We start from the raw sequence: 21,788 nt of genomic DNA, 5'->3' as shown, positions 1-21,788 counted from the left end.
TAGTGTATTTAAGCCTGATTTCCTGTTTTATTTTGAAAGTATCCTTTCCTGTTTCTGCAGGAATGTAAGCCAACTGAACAAATAACTAATATTTATAACCACAACCGAACTAAACTAACCCATTCATATAAATGAATGGGTGAATGTGAGTCTGGAATCGAACCCTCAACCTTCTGGTCAAGAGGCGACTGCTTTACCCACAGAATGGGGCAAACGGCGCCCCCTGCTGGCGCCCCCTGCTGTTTGTGTTTTACACATAAACGGGACATAAAAAGCAAAGCAAATCATGATTTTATTTTGTTCTTCATCTCCAACTCGCTGCGGCTTCACAGGCATTTTGAAAAGATGCAGAAAACAAAAATACTTTATGGAGAAACATTTTTCCTGAAGCCAGAAATAAAACAAGCATTTCAGCAATAAAATAATGATTCATAAATGTTTCACAGCCATAATCTCTGCCTGGTTATGACGTCATGATTCGGTTCGTTTTTCTGCTGCTGGAACAAAAATCTCATCAAAATCTTTTTGTTGAAAATAAAATTCAAAACGTTTTTCTGAACTTTGATTAAATATCGTTAAATAGGATCCGATTTACATTTTATATGAAAATGATTTAAAGTGTAAAACAAAGTCTTCAGGTGGAGTTGTCATGGCAACGGCAGCCAGGCAGCCATCTTGACTTTTCGAAGGAACTAAAACTAAATAAATCTAAAAATATAAAAAACAAACATTTAAATCTAATTTCTCAGAGTTCTGAAGCAAGTTCTGTCCAGGTTCTGTCCAGGTTCTGTTCAGGTTCTGTTCAGGTTCTGTCCAGGTTCTGTTCAGGTTCTGTCCAGGTTCTATCCAGGTTCTGTTCAGGTTCTGTCCAGGTTCTGTTCAGGTTCTGTTCGGGTTCTGTTCAGGTTCTGTCCAGGTTCTGTTCAGGTTCTGTCCAGGTTCTATCCAGGTTCTGTTCAGGTTCTGTTCGGGTTCTGTTCAGGTTCTGTTCAGGTTCTGTCCAGGTTCTGTTCGGGTTCTGTCCAGGTTCTGTCCAGGTTCTATCCAGGTTCTGTTCAGGTTCTATCCAGGTTCTGTCCAGGTTCTATCCAGGTTCTGTTCAGGTTCTGTTCAGGTTCTGTTCAGGTTCTGTCCAGGTTCTATCCAGGTTCTGTTCAGGTTCTGTTCAGGTTCTGTTCGGGTTCTGTTCAGGTTCTGTCCAGGTTCTATCCAGGTTCTGTTCAGGTTCTGTTCAGGTTCTGTTCGGGTTCTGTTCAGGTTCTGTCCAGGTTCTGTTCGGGTTCTGTCCAGGTTCTGTCCAGGTTCTATCCAGGTTCTATCCAGGTTCTGTTCAGGTTCTGTTCAGGTTCTGTTCGGGTTCTGTTCAGGTTCTGTCCAGGTTCTGTTCGGGTTCTGTCCAGGTTCTGTCCAGGTTCTGTCCAGGTTCTGTTCGGGTTCTGTCCAGGTTCTGTTCGGGTTCTGTCCTGAGCTCCAGAACCAGAATCGATGGTCCAAAGTCTGTGTGAACTGTTTCCTTTGAAGTCTCTAAGCTTCGGATCTGCAGCCCAGTTCTGGTTCTGTTGGTTCTGGTTCGGTGACATCACTTCCTCCTGCGGCAGCGGTAGCAGCAGGCTGGGCATCGCCCCGCCTCTTCCTCCTCCTCTTCCTCCGTCACCGTGTAGGGGGGCGGGGCTGAGCCCTTCTGGGCGTATGGGTTCTCGCTGCTCAGAGCCACCGGATTGGATATCACTGTTGCATCATCTGAGGGGCGGAGCTTAGCCCGAGGGATGGTCACCTGACCATACGGGTTCTCCAAAGAAATGTTGATTTTTGATGACATTTTGATGATGTCACAGGACGGGTCAGAGGGGGAGGGGCGGTGGAACAACCAATCTGGAGAGAAAGAAACATTGAAATGAATCAAGTTTCATTAAAACATAATAAACATCTATGATGTCACTTCCTCCACATTGTAAGCAATCAGGTCGAGTTTATGCTTCCAGGAGAGACAGGCAATCAACTCTGCAAGTTAACGAGTTTAATAATCTGAACTGAGCCAGTTTCATTCATTTAGTTTCCAAAAATCTGTTTTGAGCTGCTAAATAAAACTAAACCGAACTAAACTAACTAAAACATTTACAGATAAAACCTGGTCGTTAAAATCCAAAGAAATCAGATCTGGAGCCGATTCCATCTCTAAATCCTCGCTTTCTCGTTCTCTCTGCAAGAACTGCAGCACAAAACGCTGCAGCACCATCAAGAACCGCAGCAGGAACCGCAGCATCAAGAACCGCAGCATCAAGAACCGCAGCATCAAGAACCGCAGCAGGAAACGCAGCATCAAGAACCGCAGCATCAAGAACCGCAGCAGGAAACGCAGCATCAAGAACCGCAGCAGGAACGCAGCATCAAGAACCGCAGCATCAAGAACCGCAGCATCAAGAACCGCAGCAGGAACCGCAGCATCAAGAACCGCAGCATCAAGAACCGCAGCAGGAAACGCAGCATCAAGAACCGCAGCAGGAACCGCAGCATCAAGAACCGCAGCATCAAGAACCGCAGCAGGAACCGCAGCATCAAGAACCGCAGCAGGAACGCAGCATCAAGAACCGCAGCATCAAGAACTGCAGCATCAAGAACCGCAGCAGGAAACGCAGCATCAAGAACCGCAGCATCAAGAACCGCAGCATCAAGAACCGCAGCATCAAGAACCGCAGCAGGAAACGCAGCATCAAGAACCGCAGCAGGAAACGCAGCATCAAGAACCGCAGCATCAAGAACCGCAGCAGGAAACGCAGCATCAAGAACCGCAGCAGGAACGCAGCATCAAGAACCGCAGCATCAAGAACCGCAGCAGGAAACGCAGCATCAAGAACCGCAGCATCAAGAACCGCAGCAGGAAACGCAGCATCAAGAACCGCAGCAGGAACCGCAGCATCAAGAACCGCAGCATCAAGAACCGCAGCAGGAACCGCAGCATCAAGAACCGCAGCAGGAACGCAGCATCAAGAACCGCAGCATCAAGAACCGCAGCAGGAAACGCAGCATCAAGAACCGCAGCATCAAGAACCGCAGCAGGAAACGCAGCATCAAGAACCGCAGCAGGAACGCAGCATCAAGAACCGCAGCATCAAGAACCGCAGCAGGAAACGCAGCATCAAGAACCGCAGCATCAAGAACCGCAGCAGGAAACGCAGCATCAAGAACCGCAGCAGGAACGCAGCATCAAGAACCGCAGCATCAAGAACCGCAGCAGGAAACGCAGCATCAAGAACCGCAGCATCAAGAACCGCAGCAGGAAACGCAGCATCAAGAACTGCAGCAGGAACCGCAGCATCAAGAACCGCAGCAGCAGGAAACGCAGCATCAAGAACCGCAGCATCAAGAACCGCAGCAGGAAACGCAGCATCAAGAACCGCAGCAGGAAACGCAGCATCAAGAACCGCAGCAGGAAACGCAGCAGGAAACGCAGCATCAAGAACAGCAGCAGGAAACGCAGCATCAAGAACCGCAGCATCAAGAACCGCAGCATCAAGAACCGCAGCAGGAAACGCAGCATCAAGAACTGCAGCAGGAAACGCAGCAGGAAACGCAGCATCAAGAACCGCAGCAGGAAACGCAGCATCAAGAACCGCAGCATCAAGAACCGCAGCAGGAACCGCAGCATCAAGAACCGCAGCATCAAGAACCGCAGCATCAAGAACCGCAGCAGGAACCGCAGCATCAAGAACCGCAGCAGGAAACTCAGCATCAAGAACCGCAGCAGGAAACGTAGCATCAAGAACCGCAGCATCAAGAACCGCAGCAGGAAACGCAGCATCAAGACCCGCAGCAGGAACCGCTGCAGCAGCATCAAGAACCGCAGCATCAAGAACCGCAGCAGGAAACGCAGCATCAAGAACCGCAGCAGGAAACGCAGCATCAAGAACCGCATCAAGAACCGCAGCAGGAAATGCTGCAGCAACATCAAGAACCACAGCAGGAAATGCTGTAGCAACATCAAGAACCGCAGCAGGAAACGCAGCATCAAGAACCGCAGCATCAAGAACCGCAGCAGGAAATGCTGCAGCCCAGTTTTATAAACCAGGATCATCAAGTGATGGTTTCTCTACAGGAGACGTTCAGACGCTGTGGCCTAGTCCAAACCTGACAGAACATTCAAACGTCTCATGATCAATCAGAACTCTGCTGATGATCAGGATCCATCACAGAACACGACCTAAAGGATCTCAACTTGTTCGATAATAATTTACCCGACAGCAGGAACCACAAGTTTACATACACCAAATAAAAACATGTCCTCGTACTTTTCCTGACCCGGTTCTGTCAGGAAGAACTGGTCAGAACCGCCAATATCTATCTATCTATCTATCTATCTATCTATCTATCTATCTATCTATCTATCTATCTATCTATCTATCTATCTATCTATCTATCTATCTATCTATCTATCTATCTATCTATCTATCTATCTATCTATCTATCTATCTATCTATCTATCTATCTATCTATCTATCTATCTATCTTCTGGTTGTACTGGTTTTCAAGTGTCAGGATTTTTCCAGTTGGAGACGACTCACATGTCCTCAGGTGTGTCCACCTTCGTCTTCTTCTGTCTTTTTAAAAACCGTCCAACTCCTCTGGCAGCTTCTTCTTCTTCTGTCTAAAACAGATTCAGGTCCTTCGTATCTGGAAAAATGAAGTTTTATTTGACCGAAACAATAAATCTGACTCGTCTCTCTGTCTCTCTGTCTCTCTGTCTCTCTGCTGAGTGTCTTGACCGCCTCGCCCAAACCTGTTCTACCTGCCGGCACTCCCTCTCTCTCTCTTTCCCTCTCTCCCTCTCTCTGTCTCTCCCTCTCTCTCTCTGTTCATTCTCTATGTAGCTCGCCCACTGGGACGACGCCTCCTCCTCTGGGAGGTTTGACCTTTTAATGTCTGAATATCTAAAAGCAGATTTCCTTTGGTTTCAGATTTCTCTTTAAAAAAAATTGAATGCAGTTTCTTATTAGTGAAAAATATTTGATATTTTATTTCTGTTCATAAAGTCCAGCTTTAGTTAACTAGGATTTGGTGAATGTGTCATATTTGTATTTCATGAATATTTCAAGTTTGCTTCTGTTCTGGATTCTGTCTTTATTTCATCTGCTTACATGCAGACGCTGCAGCTTACATAACCATGTTTATGTGTGACAGACTGAAGCTGATTGACTGGCCTGTTGGGAGGGAACAGATTGAGGAGAATTAAAGATAAACTGGGATCTTTGCCTGTTCTGGTTCCGTCCATCAGCTGAGCCCAGTGGCCCAGTAGCTCTGGTTCTGACCCATCTGGATCACATGAACAGATTGTAACATTTGATTATTTTTCAGAATTAAAGCCTGTTTAATAACCAAATCTCATTATTTCTCAAGGCAATTTACACTGAGGGGTTCTGGTCGGGTTCTGGAACTGGTCAACGGACCTGGTGGAGCTCAGAGACAAAATGAATGAACTTTAACCCTTTTGTTGCTAGGCAACCAAGTTCAGATAACTCTACTGGAGAACCAGGCATTAATGATCTCAATTATGAAATCAGAACCGCACAGATATCATCACCAAGGAGTAAATATAGAAATATTGATATATAAAGTTATGGGAATGAAATCTTATAAAATCTGGGAGAAAGAGATCTGAAAATATTTGCAATTCTTGAAATTAATTGTTCTACATGTTTGTTGGGATATTTTTAATTTGTTGTTTAAATATTTTATAACCAAATGTTAGAGTTTGATTTCCTCTTATTGTTGGCAGATTTATTTAAAATTTGTTCAAGTATTTTGTTTCTTATTTGAGAATTTTCTCTTTCTTCTTGTAATTTTTTCTGAATCTTTTATTTCTTCCGGTATTTTTTTCTGCTGACATTTTTAAAAACAATTAATTATCAATATATTTTATTAGTTTATTTAATTTGATCCTTTTATGTATTTAGAGTCCAAATTATTTGAAAATGAATTGTTTTTTATTCTGAATTGAATGATTGACTTTGATTTACTGTTCATAAATGTTTTCCTCTCCGCCCAGCGAAGTGTGTTTCCTGTTTGGAGGTCATGTGACCCCACAGGAGGAAAAACAAAAGGGTGTTGAAGCTGTGTTGAACGGAGGGCAGTGAACGCCTCATGTTTCTGGAACCAGTTGGACAGAAACTTTGACTGTTCCTTCATTCTTCTCATTTCCAGCTCAGCGCTCCGCCCAGGACTCACTGGTTCCATTAACAACCCTCCCTCCTAGTTTCATCTGGTCTGTTTTTCTTTCTTGAAACTTTAATCAATAATAAAACTCGCAGTACAAAACTAATTTACAGCCATCAATTAGACGATGAAGACATGGTTTTATTTCAAGCCCATCATGCTGCACTCCACACCGCCCCTCTGGTCGTTTTATGAAGAGTAAACTTAGTAAACTCTGTCCTGGTTTAACTGCTTCCTGTTTAAATGTTTCGATGAATTTTATTTCTGTTTGCTGTTTAGGTGTTTATGTCCTTATCTATGGTTTAGTGTCTGGTCTTTGTTGAAGGTTCTGTTTCTGGTTTGGGAATAAAACATGGCGGAATGAACCATATGTCCACTTTCTTCTTGTCGCTTGTTGTTTTCGTCACGTGACTCTTTACTGGCTCCTCCCACCCCATCCCGTCTCTCTCCCACTTCTTCCTGGTTTTCCGTTTCCGGCGGAAGCCCCTCCCTGTTAGCTGTTAGCTTTTAGCTCTGCATCCCAGACAGCAGAGCAAAAACACGGGAACGGAGCAGATAAACCCTGTGCAGAGGACGACATGAGTCCCGGGGAGGACCAGAGGGAAGCACGGTGACCAGACGGAGACGCTGCCGCCGCATTATCCAGTTTTCAGGTCAGTAAACGTAAAGAAAGCTCCGGGAAAACAGCGATCTCTCTCCCAGACTGTGGAGGTCCCGAACTGCTTTCCTCCTCCGGCTGCTCGCTCCGCGGGCTTATCGGGACCGAATCGGGGACAGCAGCCGGGACAAGTTCTGCTACAATGGACCCGACTTATTCAGGTTCTGAACGTGTTGTGAGTTCAAAGGTGACGGACCTCCATTGGAGCAGTGGAGGCTATCTCCTAGCAGTAGCATAATAGCCCTTCCTCCATTAGTTTGAATGGGGCTCAGGAGCTAAGGCTAAAGCTAGCGTAGCATCGGCGACCCTCCAGCTGGTGGCCGGAAGTCCAGCCTGGACCCAGAGATGGTTGATCAGCTCCTTACTGTGAGGACGGGTTCTGACCCATCCTGAAGGCGACACTCTTCATCGGATAGGGTCGTTTTAGCAAAGCATGAGAGAAGCAGGAGGTGAGGTCAAGTTCAAGTCCTCCTCAGGAATGCCCCTGGGGGTCAGGAGGACCCCTGGGGGTCAGGAGGACCCCTGGGGGTCAGGAGGACCCCGGTCCCAGGCCTCTTGGGGATCCAGTAATACCAGCACCAGAATGTGGTCCTCATTACTGCAAGTGAGTTGGACTTGTTGCTGGACTCAGGTTCTGTTCAGTACCTTCCTGAGCAGTGCAGATGTTGGCCTCAGGATCCAGTGGTTCTGTTGGGTTCATGATACCAGAACTTTCAGATGTCAAAGCTCTCAATTTACCGTCAGTCAGTCTTCGGCCTCATGAAGGCCTCCAGCTTTGGGTGAAGACCGAAAGAACCAGGTCTCGGCCCTCAGTGGGGGCCGCTGCTCCTCCACACCGAAAGAATGGAGAACGGGTCGGGTCTCACTGGGAGGAGAGACCCGATCCGCTCACCAGTGGGACTGGAGCAGACCCAGTGGGAGGCTTGGGAAGTGTGGGTCGCTGTAGTTGGGCTCCAAATCCCGTGATCAGAACCATGAGGTCGCAACCCCAAACTGGACCCAGTGGTTCTGGTTCTTACTCGTCCTTTTCTCCACAGGACAATGCCCTCAGGTTTTTCTGTGCTGCACTTCTAGAGACAGAACCACTGATCCGGGATGGGTTTTGGTCGGGATCTCATCAACTCCCACGAGGGATTGCTGAAGCTGCAGGACTGGGAGCTGAAGGTAAGATGGGGCCGGTTCTGGTCGGAATCCCCACTGACCCGACCAGAACCAGCAATCGGAACCGGTCAGGTTCTGAACTGATTTGGACTCTATGATCACTCTGGAACCGTTTGTTTTACCGATTCTCTGCAGGTAGAGATAAAACTGATCCTGCTGATATTTACCAATCACAACAATCAATACCAATCAATACCAATCATTGATCTAATCAGGTGTTTTGCTGTGGATATTGATCACATGGATTGGCTGCAAATGTTTTTCTTTAATTCTAAGTAGCAGCGGCGACATGTTTACACCTGCAGGCCAAAGCAGGTACTGCATGCAGCGACGATTCAACATGTTAAATCAAGGAAGAAGTAAAAGAAATACTGAACATTAAAAATAAAAAATATTCAAGTTAACATTCAAATATAAATGTCAAATTGATTTAATTGTGCCCTAACCCTAGCATTTACACAGGCTACGAACGCAGAGCATTCTGGGAAGAAGCATCTCAGCTGTTCCTGTGTTGGGCCGCCATGTTGGTGAGGGCAGGGAAGCTTTCCAGTGATGATGCACCCAGAGAGACGGCATCTCTGGTGCTGCAAGCCGCTAAGTTTGAGGTCCAGGTGATAAGTGAGGAGACGATGTTCAGCGATCGCCAATCAAATTCTTTTCCATGGAAATCGGTGGATCAATCGGCAGACCACTACGATCAATAGTGGTTTCTAATTTCAGCACAAACAACCAGAAGTTTTGACATCCCTTCAGTCCTGTGTGGCATCTGTCACATGACCTGACCGGCGCCGCACTATCGGACCTGACGCCGCCTGACCGGTGCCGCACGACCCCAACAAGTACCACAGTCAGCCATGTGTGGCGAAGGGGGACGGGTTGCTACATGTCTCACCTGACTTGTGGCATCAGGACAGGTGGGAGGCAGACAGGTTCTCTGTCGCTGAACTTGTGTGCTCTGGCGCCCTCTAGCTGCTGGAGACGGTGAAGCGCTTCATGACGCTGCGGGTGAAGAGCGATAAGGAATATGCCGCCCTGCTGCTCAGCATGACTCAGCAAACAGAGAAGCAGGAAGCCGCCGACTACGTGAGCACAGTCAGCAAGGTAAGTTGCTCACCTGTTTCCCAAGGGGCGGGGCTTGTGGGCCAGCCCCTCATGGTCCGGTGGCTCTGTCAGTCGTGGTCTCAGGTGATCCGTCAGACAGAGGCGTTGGGTCACATCATGAGGAGCCACGCCGACGACCTGAACTCCGCCCGCTGCACGCCTCGCCACGCTGATTCGGGACAAGCAGCAGGTGAAGAAGAGCTACCAGAGTCTTCATCAGCAGCTGGAGACCCACAACCACAAGGTAACCCGGGATTTGGTCCGGGGCGTCTCGGCTCATGACCGCAGACCCAAGCCTGTCTGCTGTTGCTAGGTAACCAAAAATGACCTGGAGAAGCTGAAGGCCTCCTACCGTCAGCTGAGCCGCGACGCCAACAACGCCAAAGAGAAGTACCGAGAGGCGTTAACCAAAGGTAGGTCCTGGTTCCGCCGCGCCAGCCGCGGACCGCGCTTCCTGTTGCGCTGACCGTCACGTCCCTTACTCTCCCACCAATAACAGGCCGGGAAGCAGAGCGGGCTCGCGAACGTTACGACAAAGCCACAGCGAAGCTCCATAACCTCCACAACAACTATGTGTTGGCGGTGTGCGGCGCCCGAACGCAGCAGGACAACCACCGCCAGCGGGCGGCGCCAGCGCTGCTGGATGCGCTGCAGAGGATGCAGGAGGACATGACGCTGGCACTGTGAGTCACATGACCCCACCCACAGAGACGGCTGGGCGATATGAGGAACATCCCGTTTTCCCAATATTTCTTGGTATTTCATGATTCACAAGGTCATGAGATTATTTGAACATATTGTGAAAATATGTTCAAATAATCTCTGTTGCTATTTTGAACTATAAGAGCAAAAAGCTGGCAAACTGTCAGCGTAGCCCTCTAAATCTCAAATAGACAGTGATGTATCAAAACAAAATGATGTGTCGCCCACACAAGAACCGATTCCACTCGCAAACATCCCCATTCCAGAAGAGCATCCTGTGACATGCCAGCAATTTAGAATAATCAAACACAGACTACAATGTAGAAACAGTAGTGACAGTTTGTGGACTAATTTTAAGAGAGCTAGTGTCAGCGTCAAGCCCTGACTGAACAAATAGCTTTACCATTACCTATTTGTGTCACGTTAATGATGAATAGCTGAAAACTTACTGGGTTTATCAACTGTGGTACCAGTTTCGCTCCAGTTCCTCTCATTGTCACTGCTGTCGATATTTCTGGTACGAAATGTTGAATAAAATTCATGCTGTTTCCACATATCACCTCTGATGTGAACTGTTTGGGATCCCCTTCGTTCTTACGTCATCATGCTTTCTGATTGGCTCCCTGTCACATTCTGCGTTCTGCTCCCAGTCAGGGAAAACCCCGCAGGCTGCGATGATCGGGCCGAGACCATGAAGAATAGATCCGATTTTAGATGGGAGCCGTCTGACGTTCTACGTAACGCACAACAAGCAGAACGATCAGTTAGGATTCATTTAAAATTGTGCCATGTGAACTGGGCTTTAGCGGAGACACATGCCCTATGTGACCCCTGACCCCCAAAACCCTTTTGGGACCGCTGGGATAAACCATACTCTAATTATAACAAATTATGAATTTATACTGGATGGTTGATAAAACCAGTGTAACCATTGTAAATAGAAAAACTCACCCAACCCTTTTCTGTAGTACTGCATGGTATCTCTGTGTACTCTATAGTACCCTGTAGTACTGCATGGTACCTCTGCGTACTCTGTAGTACCCTGTAGTACTCTCAGGTACCTCTGTGTACTCTGTAGTACCCTGTAGTACTGCATGGTAACTCTGTGTACTCTATAGTACCCTGTAGTACTGCATGGTACCTCTGTGTACTCTGTATTACCCTGTAGTACTCTCAGGTACCTCTGTGTACTCTGTAGTACCCTGTAGTACTGCATGGTACCTCTGTGTACTCTATAGTACCCTGTAGTACTCTCAGGTACCTCTGTGTACTCTGTAGTACCCTGAAGTACTGCATGGTACCTCTGTGTACTCTGTAGTACCCTGTAGTACTGCATGGTACCTCTGTGTACTCTATAGTACCCTGTAGTACTCTCAGGTACCTCTGTGTACTCTATAGTACCCTGTAGTACTGCATGGTACCTCTGTGTACTCTATAGTACCCTGTAGTACTCTCAGGTACCTCTGTGTACTCTGTAGTACCCTGTAGTACTGCATGGTACCTCTGTGTACTCTGTAGTACCCTGTAGTACTGCATGGTACCTCTGTGTACTCTATAGTACCCTGTAGTACTGCATGGTACCTCTGTGTACTCTCTAGTACCCTGTAGTACTGCATGGTACCTCTGTGTACTCTGTAGTATCCTGTAGTACTCTCAGGTACCTCTGTGTACTCTGTAGTACCCTGTAGTACTGCATGGTACCTCTGTGTACTCTGTAGTACCCTGAAGTACTGCATGGTACCTCTGTGTACTCTGTAGTACCCTGTAGTACTGCATGGTACCTCTGTGTACTCTATAGTACCCTGTAGTACTGCATGGTACCTCTGTGTACTCTGTAGTACCCTGTAGTACTGCATGGTACCTCTGTGTACTCTATAGTACCCTGTAGTACTGCATGGTACCTCTGTGTACTCTGTAGTACCCTCTAGTACTCTCAGGTACCTCTGTGTACTCTGTAGTACCCTGTAGTACTGCATGGTACCTCTGTGTACTCTGTAGTACCCTGAAGTACTGCATGGTACCTCTGTGTACTCTGTAGTACCCTGAAGTACTGCATGGTACCTCTGTGTACTCTATAGTACCCTGTAGTACTGCATGGTACCTCTGTGTACTCTATAGTACCCTGTAGTACTCTCAGGTCCCTCTGTGTACTCTGTAGTACCCTGTAGTACTGCATGGTACCTCTGTGTACTCTGTAGTACCCTGAAGTACTGCATGGTACCTCTGTGTACTCTATAGTACCCTGTAGTACTCTCAGGTACCTCTGTGTACTCTATAGTACCCTGTAGTACTGCATGGTACCTCTGTGTACTCTATAGTACCCTGTAGTACTCTCAGGTACCTCTGTGTACTCTGTAGTACCCTGTAGTACTGCATGGTACCTCTGTGTACTCTGTAGTACCCTGTAGTACTGCATGGTACCTCTGTGTACTCTATAGTACCCTGTAGTACTGCATGGTACCTCTGTGTACTCTGTAGTACCCTGTAGTACTCTCAGGTACCTCTGTGTACTCTATAGTACCCTGTAGCACTCTCAGGTACCTCTGTGTACTCTCTAGTACCCTGTAGTACTGCATGGTACCTCTGTGTACTCTGTAGTATCCTGTAGTACTCTCAGGTACCTCTGTGTACTCTGTAGTACCCTGTAGTACTGCATGGTACCTCTGTGTACTCTGTAGTACCCTGAAGTACTGCATGGTACCTCTGTGTACTCTGTAGTACCCTGTAGTACTGCATGGTACCTCTGTGTACTCTATAGTACCCTGTAGTACTGCATGGTACCTCTGTGTACTCTGTAGTACCCTGTAGTACTGCATGGTACCTCTGTGTACTCTATAGTACCCTGTAGTACTGCATGGTACCTCTGTGTACTCTATAGTACCCTGTAGTACTCTCAGGTCCCTCTGTGTACTCTGTAGTACCCTGTAGTACTGCATGGTACCTCTGTGTACTCTGTAGTACCCTGACGTACTGCATGGTACCTCTGTGTACTCTGTAGTACCCTGTAGTACTGCATGGTACCTCTGTGTACTCTATAGTACCCTGTAGTACTGCATGGTACCTCTGTGTACTCTGTAGTACCCTGTAGTACTCTCAGGTACCTCTGTGTAACTCTGTAGTACCCTGTAGTACTGCATGGTACCTCTGTGTACTCTGTAGTACCCTGAAGTACTGCATGGTACCCTCTGTGTACTCTGTAGTACCCTGTAGTACTGCATGGTACCTCTGTGTACTCTATAGTACCCTGTAGTACTGCATGGTACCTCTGTGTACTCTGTAGTACCCTGTAGACTCTCAGGTACCTCTGTGTACTCTGTAGTACCCTGTAGTACTGCATGGTACCTCTGTGTACTCTGTAGTACCCTGAAGTACTGCATGGTACCTCTGTGTACTCTGTAGTACCTGTAGTACTGCATGGTACCTCTGTGTACTCTGTAGTACCCTGTAGTACTGCATGGTACCTCTGTGTACTCTGTAGTACCCTGTAGTACTGCATGGTACCTCTGTGTACTCTGTAGTACCCTGTAGTACTGCAGGTACCTCTGTGTACTCTGTAGTACCTGTAGTACTGCATGGTACCTCTGTGTACTCTGTAGTACCTGTAGTACTGCATGGTACCTCTGTGTACTCTGTAGTACCCTGAAGTACTGCATGTACCTCTGTGTACTCTGTAGTACCCTGTAGTACTGCATGGTACCTCTGTGTACTCTGTAGTACCCTGAAGTACTGCATGGTACCTCTGTGTACTCTGTAGTACCCTGTAGTACTGCATGGTACCTCTGTGTACTCTATAGTACCTGTAGTACTGCATGGTACCTCTGTGTACTCTGTAGTACCCTGAAGTACTGCATGGTACCTCTGTGTACTCTGTAGTACCCTGTAGTACTGCATGGTACCTCTGTGTACTCTATAGTACCCTGTAGTACTGCATGGTACCTCTGTGTACTCTGTAGTACCCTGTAGTACTGCATGGTACCTCTGTGTACTCTATAGTACCTGTAGTGCTGCATGGTACTCTGTGTACTCTATAGTACCCTGTAGTACTCTCAGGTACCTCTGTGTACTCTGTAGTACCTGTAGTACTGCATGGTAACTCTGTGTACTCTGTAGTACCCTGTAGTACTGCATGGTACCTCTGTGTACTCTATAGTACCCTGTAGTACTGCATGGTACCTCTGTGTACTCTGTAGTACCCTGTAGTACTGCATGGTACCTCTGTGTACTCTGTAGTACCCTGTAGTACTGCATGATACCTCTGTGTACTCTATAGTACCCTGTAGCACTCTCAGGTACCTCTGTGTACTCTGTAGTACCCTGTAGTACTGCATGGTACCTCTGTGTACTCTGTAGTACCCTGAAGTACTGCATGGTACCTCTGTGTACTCTGTAGTACCCTGAAGTACTGCATGGTACCTCTGTGTACTCTGTAGTACCCTGTAGTACTGCATGGTATCTCTGTGTACTCTGTAGTAGCCTGAAGTACTGCATGGTACCTCTGTGTACTCTGTAGTACCCTGTAGTACTCTCAGGTACCTCTGTGTACTCTATAGTACCCTGTAGCACTCTCAGGTACCTCTGTGTACTCTCTAGTACCCTGTAGTACTGCATGGTACCTTCTGTGTACTCTGTAGTACCCTGTAGTACTGCATGGTACCTCTGTGTACTTGTAGTACCCTGTAGTACTCTCAGGTACCTCTGTGTACTCTGTAGTACCCTGAAGTACTGCATGGTACCTCTGTGTACTCTGTAGTACCCTGAAGTACTGCATGGTACCTCTGTGTACTCTGTAGTACCCTGTAGTACTGCATGATACCTCTGTGTACTCTGTAGTACCCTGTAGTACTCCATGGTACCTCTGTGTACTCTGTAGTACCCTGTAGTACTCCATGGTACCTCTGTGTACTCTATAGTACCCTGTAGTACTCTCAGGTACTCTGTGTACTCTGTAGTACCCTGTAGTACTCTCAGGTACCTCTGTGTACTCTATAGTACCCTGTAGTACTCTCTGATACCTCTGTGTACTCTATAGTACCCTGTAGTACTCTCAGGTACCTCTGTGTACTCTATAGTACCCTGTAGTACTGCATGGTACCTCTGTGTACTCTGTAGTACTCTCAGGTACCTCTGTGTACTCTATAGTACCCTGTAGTACTCTCAGGTACCTCTGTGTACTCTGTAGTACCCTGTAGTACTCTCAGGTACCTCTGTGTACTCTGTAGTACCCTGTAGTACTCTCAGGTACCTCTGTGTACTCTATAGTACCCTGTAGTACTCTCAGGTACCTCTGTGTACTCTATAGTACCCTGTAGTACTGCATGGTACCTCTGTGTACTCTGTAGTACTCTCAGGTACCTCTGTGTACTCTATAGTACCCTGTAGTACTCTCAGGTACCTCTGTGTACTCTGTAGTACCTGTAGTACTGCATGGTATCTCTGTGTACTCTATAGTACCCTGTAGTACTGCATGGTACCTCTGTGTACTCTGTAGTACCCTGTAGTACTCTCAGGTACCTCTGTGTACTCTATAGTACCCTGTAGTACTCTCAGGTACCTCTGTGTACTCTATAGTACCCTGTAGTACTCTCAGGTACCTCTGTGTACTCTGTAGTACCCTGTAGTACTGCATGGTACCTCTGTGTACTCTGTAGTACTCTCAGGTACCTCTGTGTACTCTGTAGTACCCTGTAGTGCTGCATGGTACCTCTGTAGTACCCTGTAGTACTGCATGGTACCTCTGTGTACTCTATAGTACCCTGTAGTACTCTCAGGTACCTCTGTGTACTCTATAGTACCCTGTAGTACTGCATGGTACCTCTGTGTACTCTGTAGTACCCTGTAGTACTCTCAGGTACCTCTGTGTACTCTGTAGTACCCTGTAGTACTGCATGGTACCTCTGTGTACTCTGTAGTACCCTGTAGTACTCTCAGGTACCTCTGTGTACTCTGTAGTACCCTGTAGTACTGCATGGTACCTCTGTGTACTCTGTAGTACCCTGAAGTATGCATGGTACCTCTGTGTACTCTGTAGTACTCTGTAGTACTCTCAGGTACTCTGTGTACTCTGTAGTACCCTGTAGTACTGCATGGTACCTCTGTGTACTCTATAGTACCTGTAGTACTCTCAGGTACCTCTGTGTACTCTGTAGTACCCTGTAGTACTGCATGGTACCTCTGTGTACTCTGTAGTACTCTCAGGTACTCTGTGTACTCTATAGTACTCTCAGGTACCTCTGTGTACTCTATAGTACCTGTAGTACTCTCAGGTACTCTGTGTACTCTGTAATACCCTGTAGTACTCTCAGGTACCTCTGTGTACTCTGTAGTACCCTGTAGTACTGCATGGTACCTCTGTGTACTCTATAGTACCCTGTAGTACTGCATGGTACCTCTGTGTACTCTGTAGTACTCTCAGGTACCTCTGTGTACTCTATAGTACCCTGTAGTACTCTCAGGTACCTCTGTGTACTCTGTAGTACCCTGTAGTACTGCATGGTACCTCTGTGTACTCTATAGTACCCTGTAGTACTGCATGGTACCTCTGTGTACTCTATAGTACCCTGTAGTACTCTCAGGTACCTCTGTGTACTCTGTAGTACCCTGTAGTACTGCATGGTACCTCTGTGTACTCTGTAGTACCTGAAGTACTGCATGGTACCTCTGTGTACTCTGTAGTACTCTGTAGTACTCTCAGGTACCTCTGTGTACTCTGTAGTACCCTGTAGTACTGCATGGTACCTCTGTGTACTCTGTAGTACCCTGAAGTACTGCATGGTACCTCTGTGTACTGTAGTACTCTGTAGTACTCTCAGGTACCTCTGTGTACTCTGTAGTACCCTGTAGTACTGCATGGTACCTCTGTGTACTCTATAGTACCCTGTAGTACTCTCAGGTACCTCTGTGTACTCTGTAGTACCCTGTAGTACTGCATGGTACCTCTGTGTACTCTGTAGTACTCTCAGGTACCTCTGTGTACTCTGTAGTACCCTGTAGTACTCTCAGGTACCTCTGTGTAATCTGTAGTACCCTGTAGTACTGCATGGTACCTCTGTGTACTATAGTACCCTGTAGTACTGCATGGTACCTCTGTGTACTCTGTAGTACCCTGTAGTACTGCATGGTACCTCTGTGTACTCTGTAGTACTCTCAGGTACCTCTGTGTACTCTATAGTACCCTGTAGTACTCTCAGGTACCTCTGTGTACTCTGTAGTACCCTGTAGTACTGCATGGTACCTCTGTGTACTGTATAGTACCCTGTAGTACTGCATGGTACCTCTGTGTCCTCTGTAGTACCCTGTAGTACTCTCAGGTACCTCTGTGTACTCTATAGTACCCTGTAGTACTCTCAGGTACCTCTGTGTACTCTGTAGTACCCTGTAGTACTCTCAGGTACCTCTGTGTACTCTATAGTACCCTGTAGTACTCTCAGGTACCTCTGTGTACTCTGTAGTACCCTGTAGTACTCTCAGGTACCTCTGTGTACTCTGTAGTACCCTGTAGTACTGCATGGTACCTCTGTGTACTCTGTAGTACCTGTAGTACTCTCAGGTACCTCTGTGTACTCTGTAGTACCCTGTAGTACTGCATGGTACCTCTGTGTACTCTATAGTACCCTGTAGTACTCTCAGGTACCTCTGTGTACTCTGTAGTACCCTGTAGTACTCTCAGGTACCTCTGTGTACTCTGTAGTACCCTGAAGTACTGCATGGTACCTCTGGTGTCTGTGTGTACTCTGTAGTTCTGGTACCTCTGTAGTACCTAGTCTGTAGTACTCTCAGGTACCTCTGTGTACTCTAGTAAAAGTATCCTGGAGGAGTACTGTGAGATCAGCAGTCTGCTGACGGAGGAAGTCGTCGGCGTCCATCGGGAGATCTCGGCGTCCGTCCAGCAGATAGACCCGCTGGCCGAGTACCAGCACTTCATCGACGCCTACAGGTGAGTCCGGCCCGCCTTGCGAAGGCTGCGGCGATGCCCGCTCGCCGTAGTAACCATCCATTCATCCCGCGGTCAGGTCGCCGGTGCCACCGGAGGCGAACGTGGAGTTCGATGCGTCCCTATTGGACGAGACGGAAAACATCCCGGCCAACGAGATCCTGTGGAACACGCTAACGGCAGACAGCTTGCAGAACACGTGAGCGCCTGCTGCATAAAAGCACTTCCTGTGGCCTTCGAGAGTAAAAGCCCATTCTGACCTCCTGTCCAGGTTATCGTGGAAGACGGAGGAGTTGGCGCTGACCCAGAAGAACCTGCAGGAGAAGGAGACGCTGGCAGACGACCTGGAGGCCCGGATCCAGACCGGCCAGCAGAACGCCGACAGGAAAAGCGAGTGAGTGAAGGGGGCGGAGCCATGCCTCACCTAGTGAGGCCTGGCTCCAGCCGGCTCTCCTCCTGAGCCGGCTGGCCGGCAGGGGGCGGAGCCAGGCCTCACCCAGTGGGGTGAAGGGGGCGGAGCCAGGCCTCACCCAGTGGGGTGAAGGGGGCGGAGCCAGGCCTCACCTGTCTCTCTCACCTGCAGCTGCGTCCTATTGCTGAGCCAGAAGTTGTCCCTGCTGGAGCTGCGTCAGGCCGTCCAATCACTGCGCAGCTCAGAGGCCTGCCTCCTCTCCCAGAAGGCCTTGCTGGACGCCAAGATTACCGCTGCGGTCGCTTCCCCGCCGCCAGCACTGCAGTATGAGGACGACACGCGCTCGGTGTCATCGACGGTGGTGAAGGTGGCGTTTCAGAGCGATGACAGCCGGCTCTCCTCCTGACCTCTGACCCTCTGGCCTGCAGGACAAGAAGGAGAAGAGCTCCCGCTTCGATACGCTGCGCCACTCGCTGGCCGGCATGATGCGCTCGCCCAAAGCCGTGCTGGGCTCCTCCACTTCGGTGGGTCGTCCTTCCACAGCGTTTCTCTGTCTGTGCTTTGGTCTCGCTGGTCATGTCTTCTTCTTCTGGCCTTCGTTTGAGTAGCAGTTCTTTGATGTGATTCCCACGTCGGAGCGCCCCCTGGCGGAGCAGGAGTGGTACCACGGGGCCATCCCCCGCACCGAGGCTCAGGAGTTGCTACGGCATCAGGGGGACTTCCTGGTGAGGGAAAGCCACGGGAAGCCGGGCGAGTACGTCTTGTCGGTGTTCTCTGACGACCAGAGGCGGCACTTCATCATCCAATTCGCCGACGTACGTATTCTCACGCTCAGGCCCACCGGAGAAGGTGGGGTCAGAGGTCACCGAACCCACCACCGGCTCCTCTCTCTCTCTCTGGTAGAGTCAGTACCGGTTTGAAGGGACGGGCTTCCCCACCATCCCTCAGCTCATCGAGCATCACTTCTCCTCCAAGCAGGTCATCACCAAGAAGTCTGGGGTCGTCCTGCTTAACCCGGTCGTCAAGGTAACCCGCCATCACACACCTGCACAGGTGTGTGATGAATGGGCCGAATTCTACTGACACAAAGCCAATCAAATCACCGACCTGACCAGACTGACCGTTAGCACCGCCTCGCTGTTTTCAGAAGCATTTCAGACATAAATCGGAACGGACCGGTCCGTCAGTCGGTCCCGGGTCAGGGTTGGGGTTAAAGTCAGGCTTGGGGTTAAGGTCAGGCTTGGGGTTAAGGTCAGGGTTAAGGTCAGGGTTGGGGTTAAGGTCAGGCTTGGGGTTAGGGTCAGGGTTAAGGTTAGGGTTGGGGTTACAGCGGCGCCGAGACCGTCCTTCATGGTTTGTATTAAAAGTTGTTGACAGGAAATGTAAAATATTGCTGGGTAAATATGTGTTTAAACCCACAACAATAGTCTTAAAAACCACAAAAAATATGATTCAAATTGTTAATTATTTGCTTTTCTGTTTAATCCACATTAAGTCAGATTCTGCTTCAGGGCCTCCAGGACTTCAGGGCCAGAAATCAGGGTTTTCCCAACTGTATTAAAAGCCTTTACAGGCTAAATGTTGCTTGTTTATTTTTTTAGAAAAATTATTTAAAATTTTCTTTCATAAAACATTGCTTAATTCTTGCTTTTTTTCTTGTACATTAGCGGCTCACATTGAGCTGCGTGAGCAGAGCTAGCGCTGTGGCTTTTAGACGTGATGAATTCTACAGAGAAACATGAATCTTCACAGGTTGATAGAAATACCCACACAGGTGAGTCCAGTTTGAGTGAAAGGAGGTAAAGCAGGGAAACTTTAGAGATCCAGCTGCGCTGGCGCGTGTGATTGGTCCGCGCTCAGACTTCATCCCGAGTTCAATGCATGAACTGTGGTTACACCTCTGGGCCTTTTGGGCGGCGATGAAGAACCAATAGGAATGAACACGGCAGCTGCTGCAACGAGCCGCCATCTTGAAAGTCTGGTTTCCTCTTCAGGACAAGAAGTGGATCCTGAACCATGAAGATGTTGTGCTGGGAGAACTACTAGGAAAGGTGACCTCACTTCCTGTTTCCCCCCTCCATCAGTCACCTCGTGCCATATCTAGATGCTCCCGTGTCCCATAATGCCTTTGCCTGTTGCCAGGGTAACTTTGGCGAGGTCTTCAAGGAACGCTGCAGCGAGACAAAGTGCCTTGCCGTCAAAACATGTAAAGAGGATTTACCTCCAGAGCTGAAGATCCGCTTCCTGTCTGAGGCCAGGTGAGCTCTCAGGTCACTTCAAACCATCAACATAGAAGAAGAAAACCGCTAAAGCTCTCACCTGATTGGCTGCAGGATCCTCAAGCAATACGACCATCCCAACATCGTGAAGCTGATCGGCGTCTGCACTCAGAGGCAACCCATCTACATCGTCATGGAGCTGGTTTCAGGTGGGTGGAGCCTCCACTTCCTATTGGCTGGCCATCTGCTGCTGGCTTCCTATTGGCCGTAACCGAGCGGCTGCTTCTCCACCAGGCGGGGACTTCCTGTCATTCCTGAGGAAGAAGAAAGACGAACTGAAGACGAAGCAGCTGGTTCGCTTCGCTGTGGACGCTGCTGCCGGCATGGCGTACCTGGAGAGTAAAAACTGCATCCACAGGTGAGTACGGTCACTCAGGCAAGCAGCTGGCTTGGTGGAGCGCTGTGTGACTGTGACCTTTGACCCCCAGGGACCTGGCCGCCAGGAACTGTCTGGTGGGTGAAAGCAACGTGTTGAAGATCAGCGACTTCGGGATGAGTCGGCAGGAAGATGACGGCGTTTATTCTTCTTCTGGACTCAAGCAGATTCCCATCAAGTGGACGCGCCTGAGGCCCTGAACTACGGTAACGGCTGGCCACGCCCACTCCCGAAGCCGCTTGGCGACTGTCTGCTGACTGGCTGTGCTCCGCAGGTCGCTACAGCTCAGAGAGCGACGTGTGGAGCTACGGCATCCTGCTGTGGGAGACCTTCAGCCTGGGGGTGTGTCCGTACCCAGGGATGACCAATCAGCAGGCCAGGGAGCAGGTGGAGAAAGGTAAGCGGGCGCCGCCGCCTGTCGCCACCATCAAAGGGTTAGCGGTGACCGTGGAGATGTCTTTTGGTTGCCAGGCTACAGGATGTCGTGTCCTCAGCGTTGCCCTGACGACGTGTACAAAGTGATGCAGCGCTGCTGGCAGTACAACCCGGAGGACCGGCCCAAGTTCTCAGAGCTGCAGAGAGACCTGGCGGCCATCAAGAGGAAGTGAGGCGAGGCCACGCTCACAGGGGGCGGGGCCTGCGTTAGCTGGCGGCCATGGAGAGGAAGTGAGGCCTGCGGCCGCTTCCTGTCAGACAATACAGGTGCTGTCGCCACAGAAACAGCCAAGAACATGTAAACACGGTGCCTAAATAGACAATTCAGCCATTTTTATAGACACAATGTGAAGAAATGCCACTAAGCCCCGCCCCCAGAGCACTTCCTGGACTGTAACCATGGCGACAGAAGCTCCACGTTAAAGCTCTTTTTTCTCCTTTATTTATTTTTTAATTAGTTTTATTTCTGACAGCCAGCTGTCAGTCGCCTCAGGCCCCGTCCAGTCTGCCTTCCACTAAACTTCCCT

The 21,788-nt window shown here is 48.7% G+C and overlaps 1 protein-coding gene and 2 long non-coding RNA genes across 3 annotated transcripts; 2 read left to right on the top strand and 1 right to left on the bottom strand.

Moving 5' to 3' along the window:
- Positions 1-273: 273 nt before the first annotated feature.
- Positions 274-4,861, bottom strand: LOC129356188 (uncharacterized). The gene is made up of 2 exons (XR_008605378.1): positions 4,560-4,861; positions 274-1,872 (listed from the first exon to the last, which is right to left on the bottom strand). It is a non-coding gene; the product is annotated as an uncharacterized LOC129356188 (long non-coding RNA).
- On the top strand, positions 713-1,507 carry LOC129356189 (uncharacterized). Its single transcript, XR_008605379.1, has 3 exons — positions 713-762; positions 983-1,004; positions 1,445-1,507. It is a non-coding gene; the product is annotated as an uncharacterized LOC129356189 (long non-coding RNA).
- Positions 4,862-6,686: 1,825 nt separating the features above from the next.
- On the top strand, positions 6,687-21,578 carry fer (fer (fps/fes related) tyrosine kinase). The gene is given in 22 exon segments (XM_055025792.1): positions 6,687-6,860; positions 7,903-8,029; positions 8,996-9,127; positions 9,200-9,273; positions 9,275-9,371; positions 9,441-9,540; positions 9,627-9,810; positions 17,625-17,762; positions 17,839-17,958; positions 18,031-18,153; positions 18,343-18,529; positions 18,600-18,695; positions 18,780-18,986; positions 19,075-19,197; positions 20,166-20,222; positions 20,314-20,429; positions 20,505-20,599; positions 20,685-20,808; positions 20,879-21,009; positions 21,012-21,032; positions 21,101-21,223; positions 21,298-21,578. Coding segments are annotated over 21 exon segments (2,454 nt in total). The 5' UTR covers positions 6,687-6,860; positions 7,903-7,960; the 3' UTR covers positions 21,435-21,578.
- The last annotated feature ends 210 nt before the right edge of the window (positions 21,579-21,788 follow it).

The sequence above is a fragment of the Poeciliopsis prolifica genome, unplaced genomic scaffold (genome assembly GCF_027474105.1).
Source record: "Poeciliopsis prolifica strain line A6 unplaced genomic scaffold, Auburn_PproV2 SCAFFOLD160, whole genome shotgun sequence".
In the NCBI taxonomy this organism is placed as follows: Eukaryota; Metazoa; Chordata; class Actinopteri; order Cyprinodontiformes; family Poeciliidae; genus Poeciliopsis; species Poeciliopsis prolifica.
Note: the sequence above shows the minus strand (reverse complement) of the source record. Positions and strands in the feature narration are given on the sequence as shown.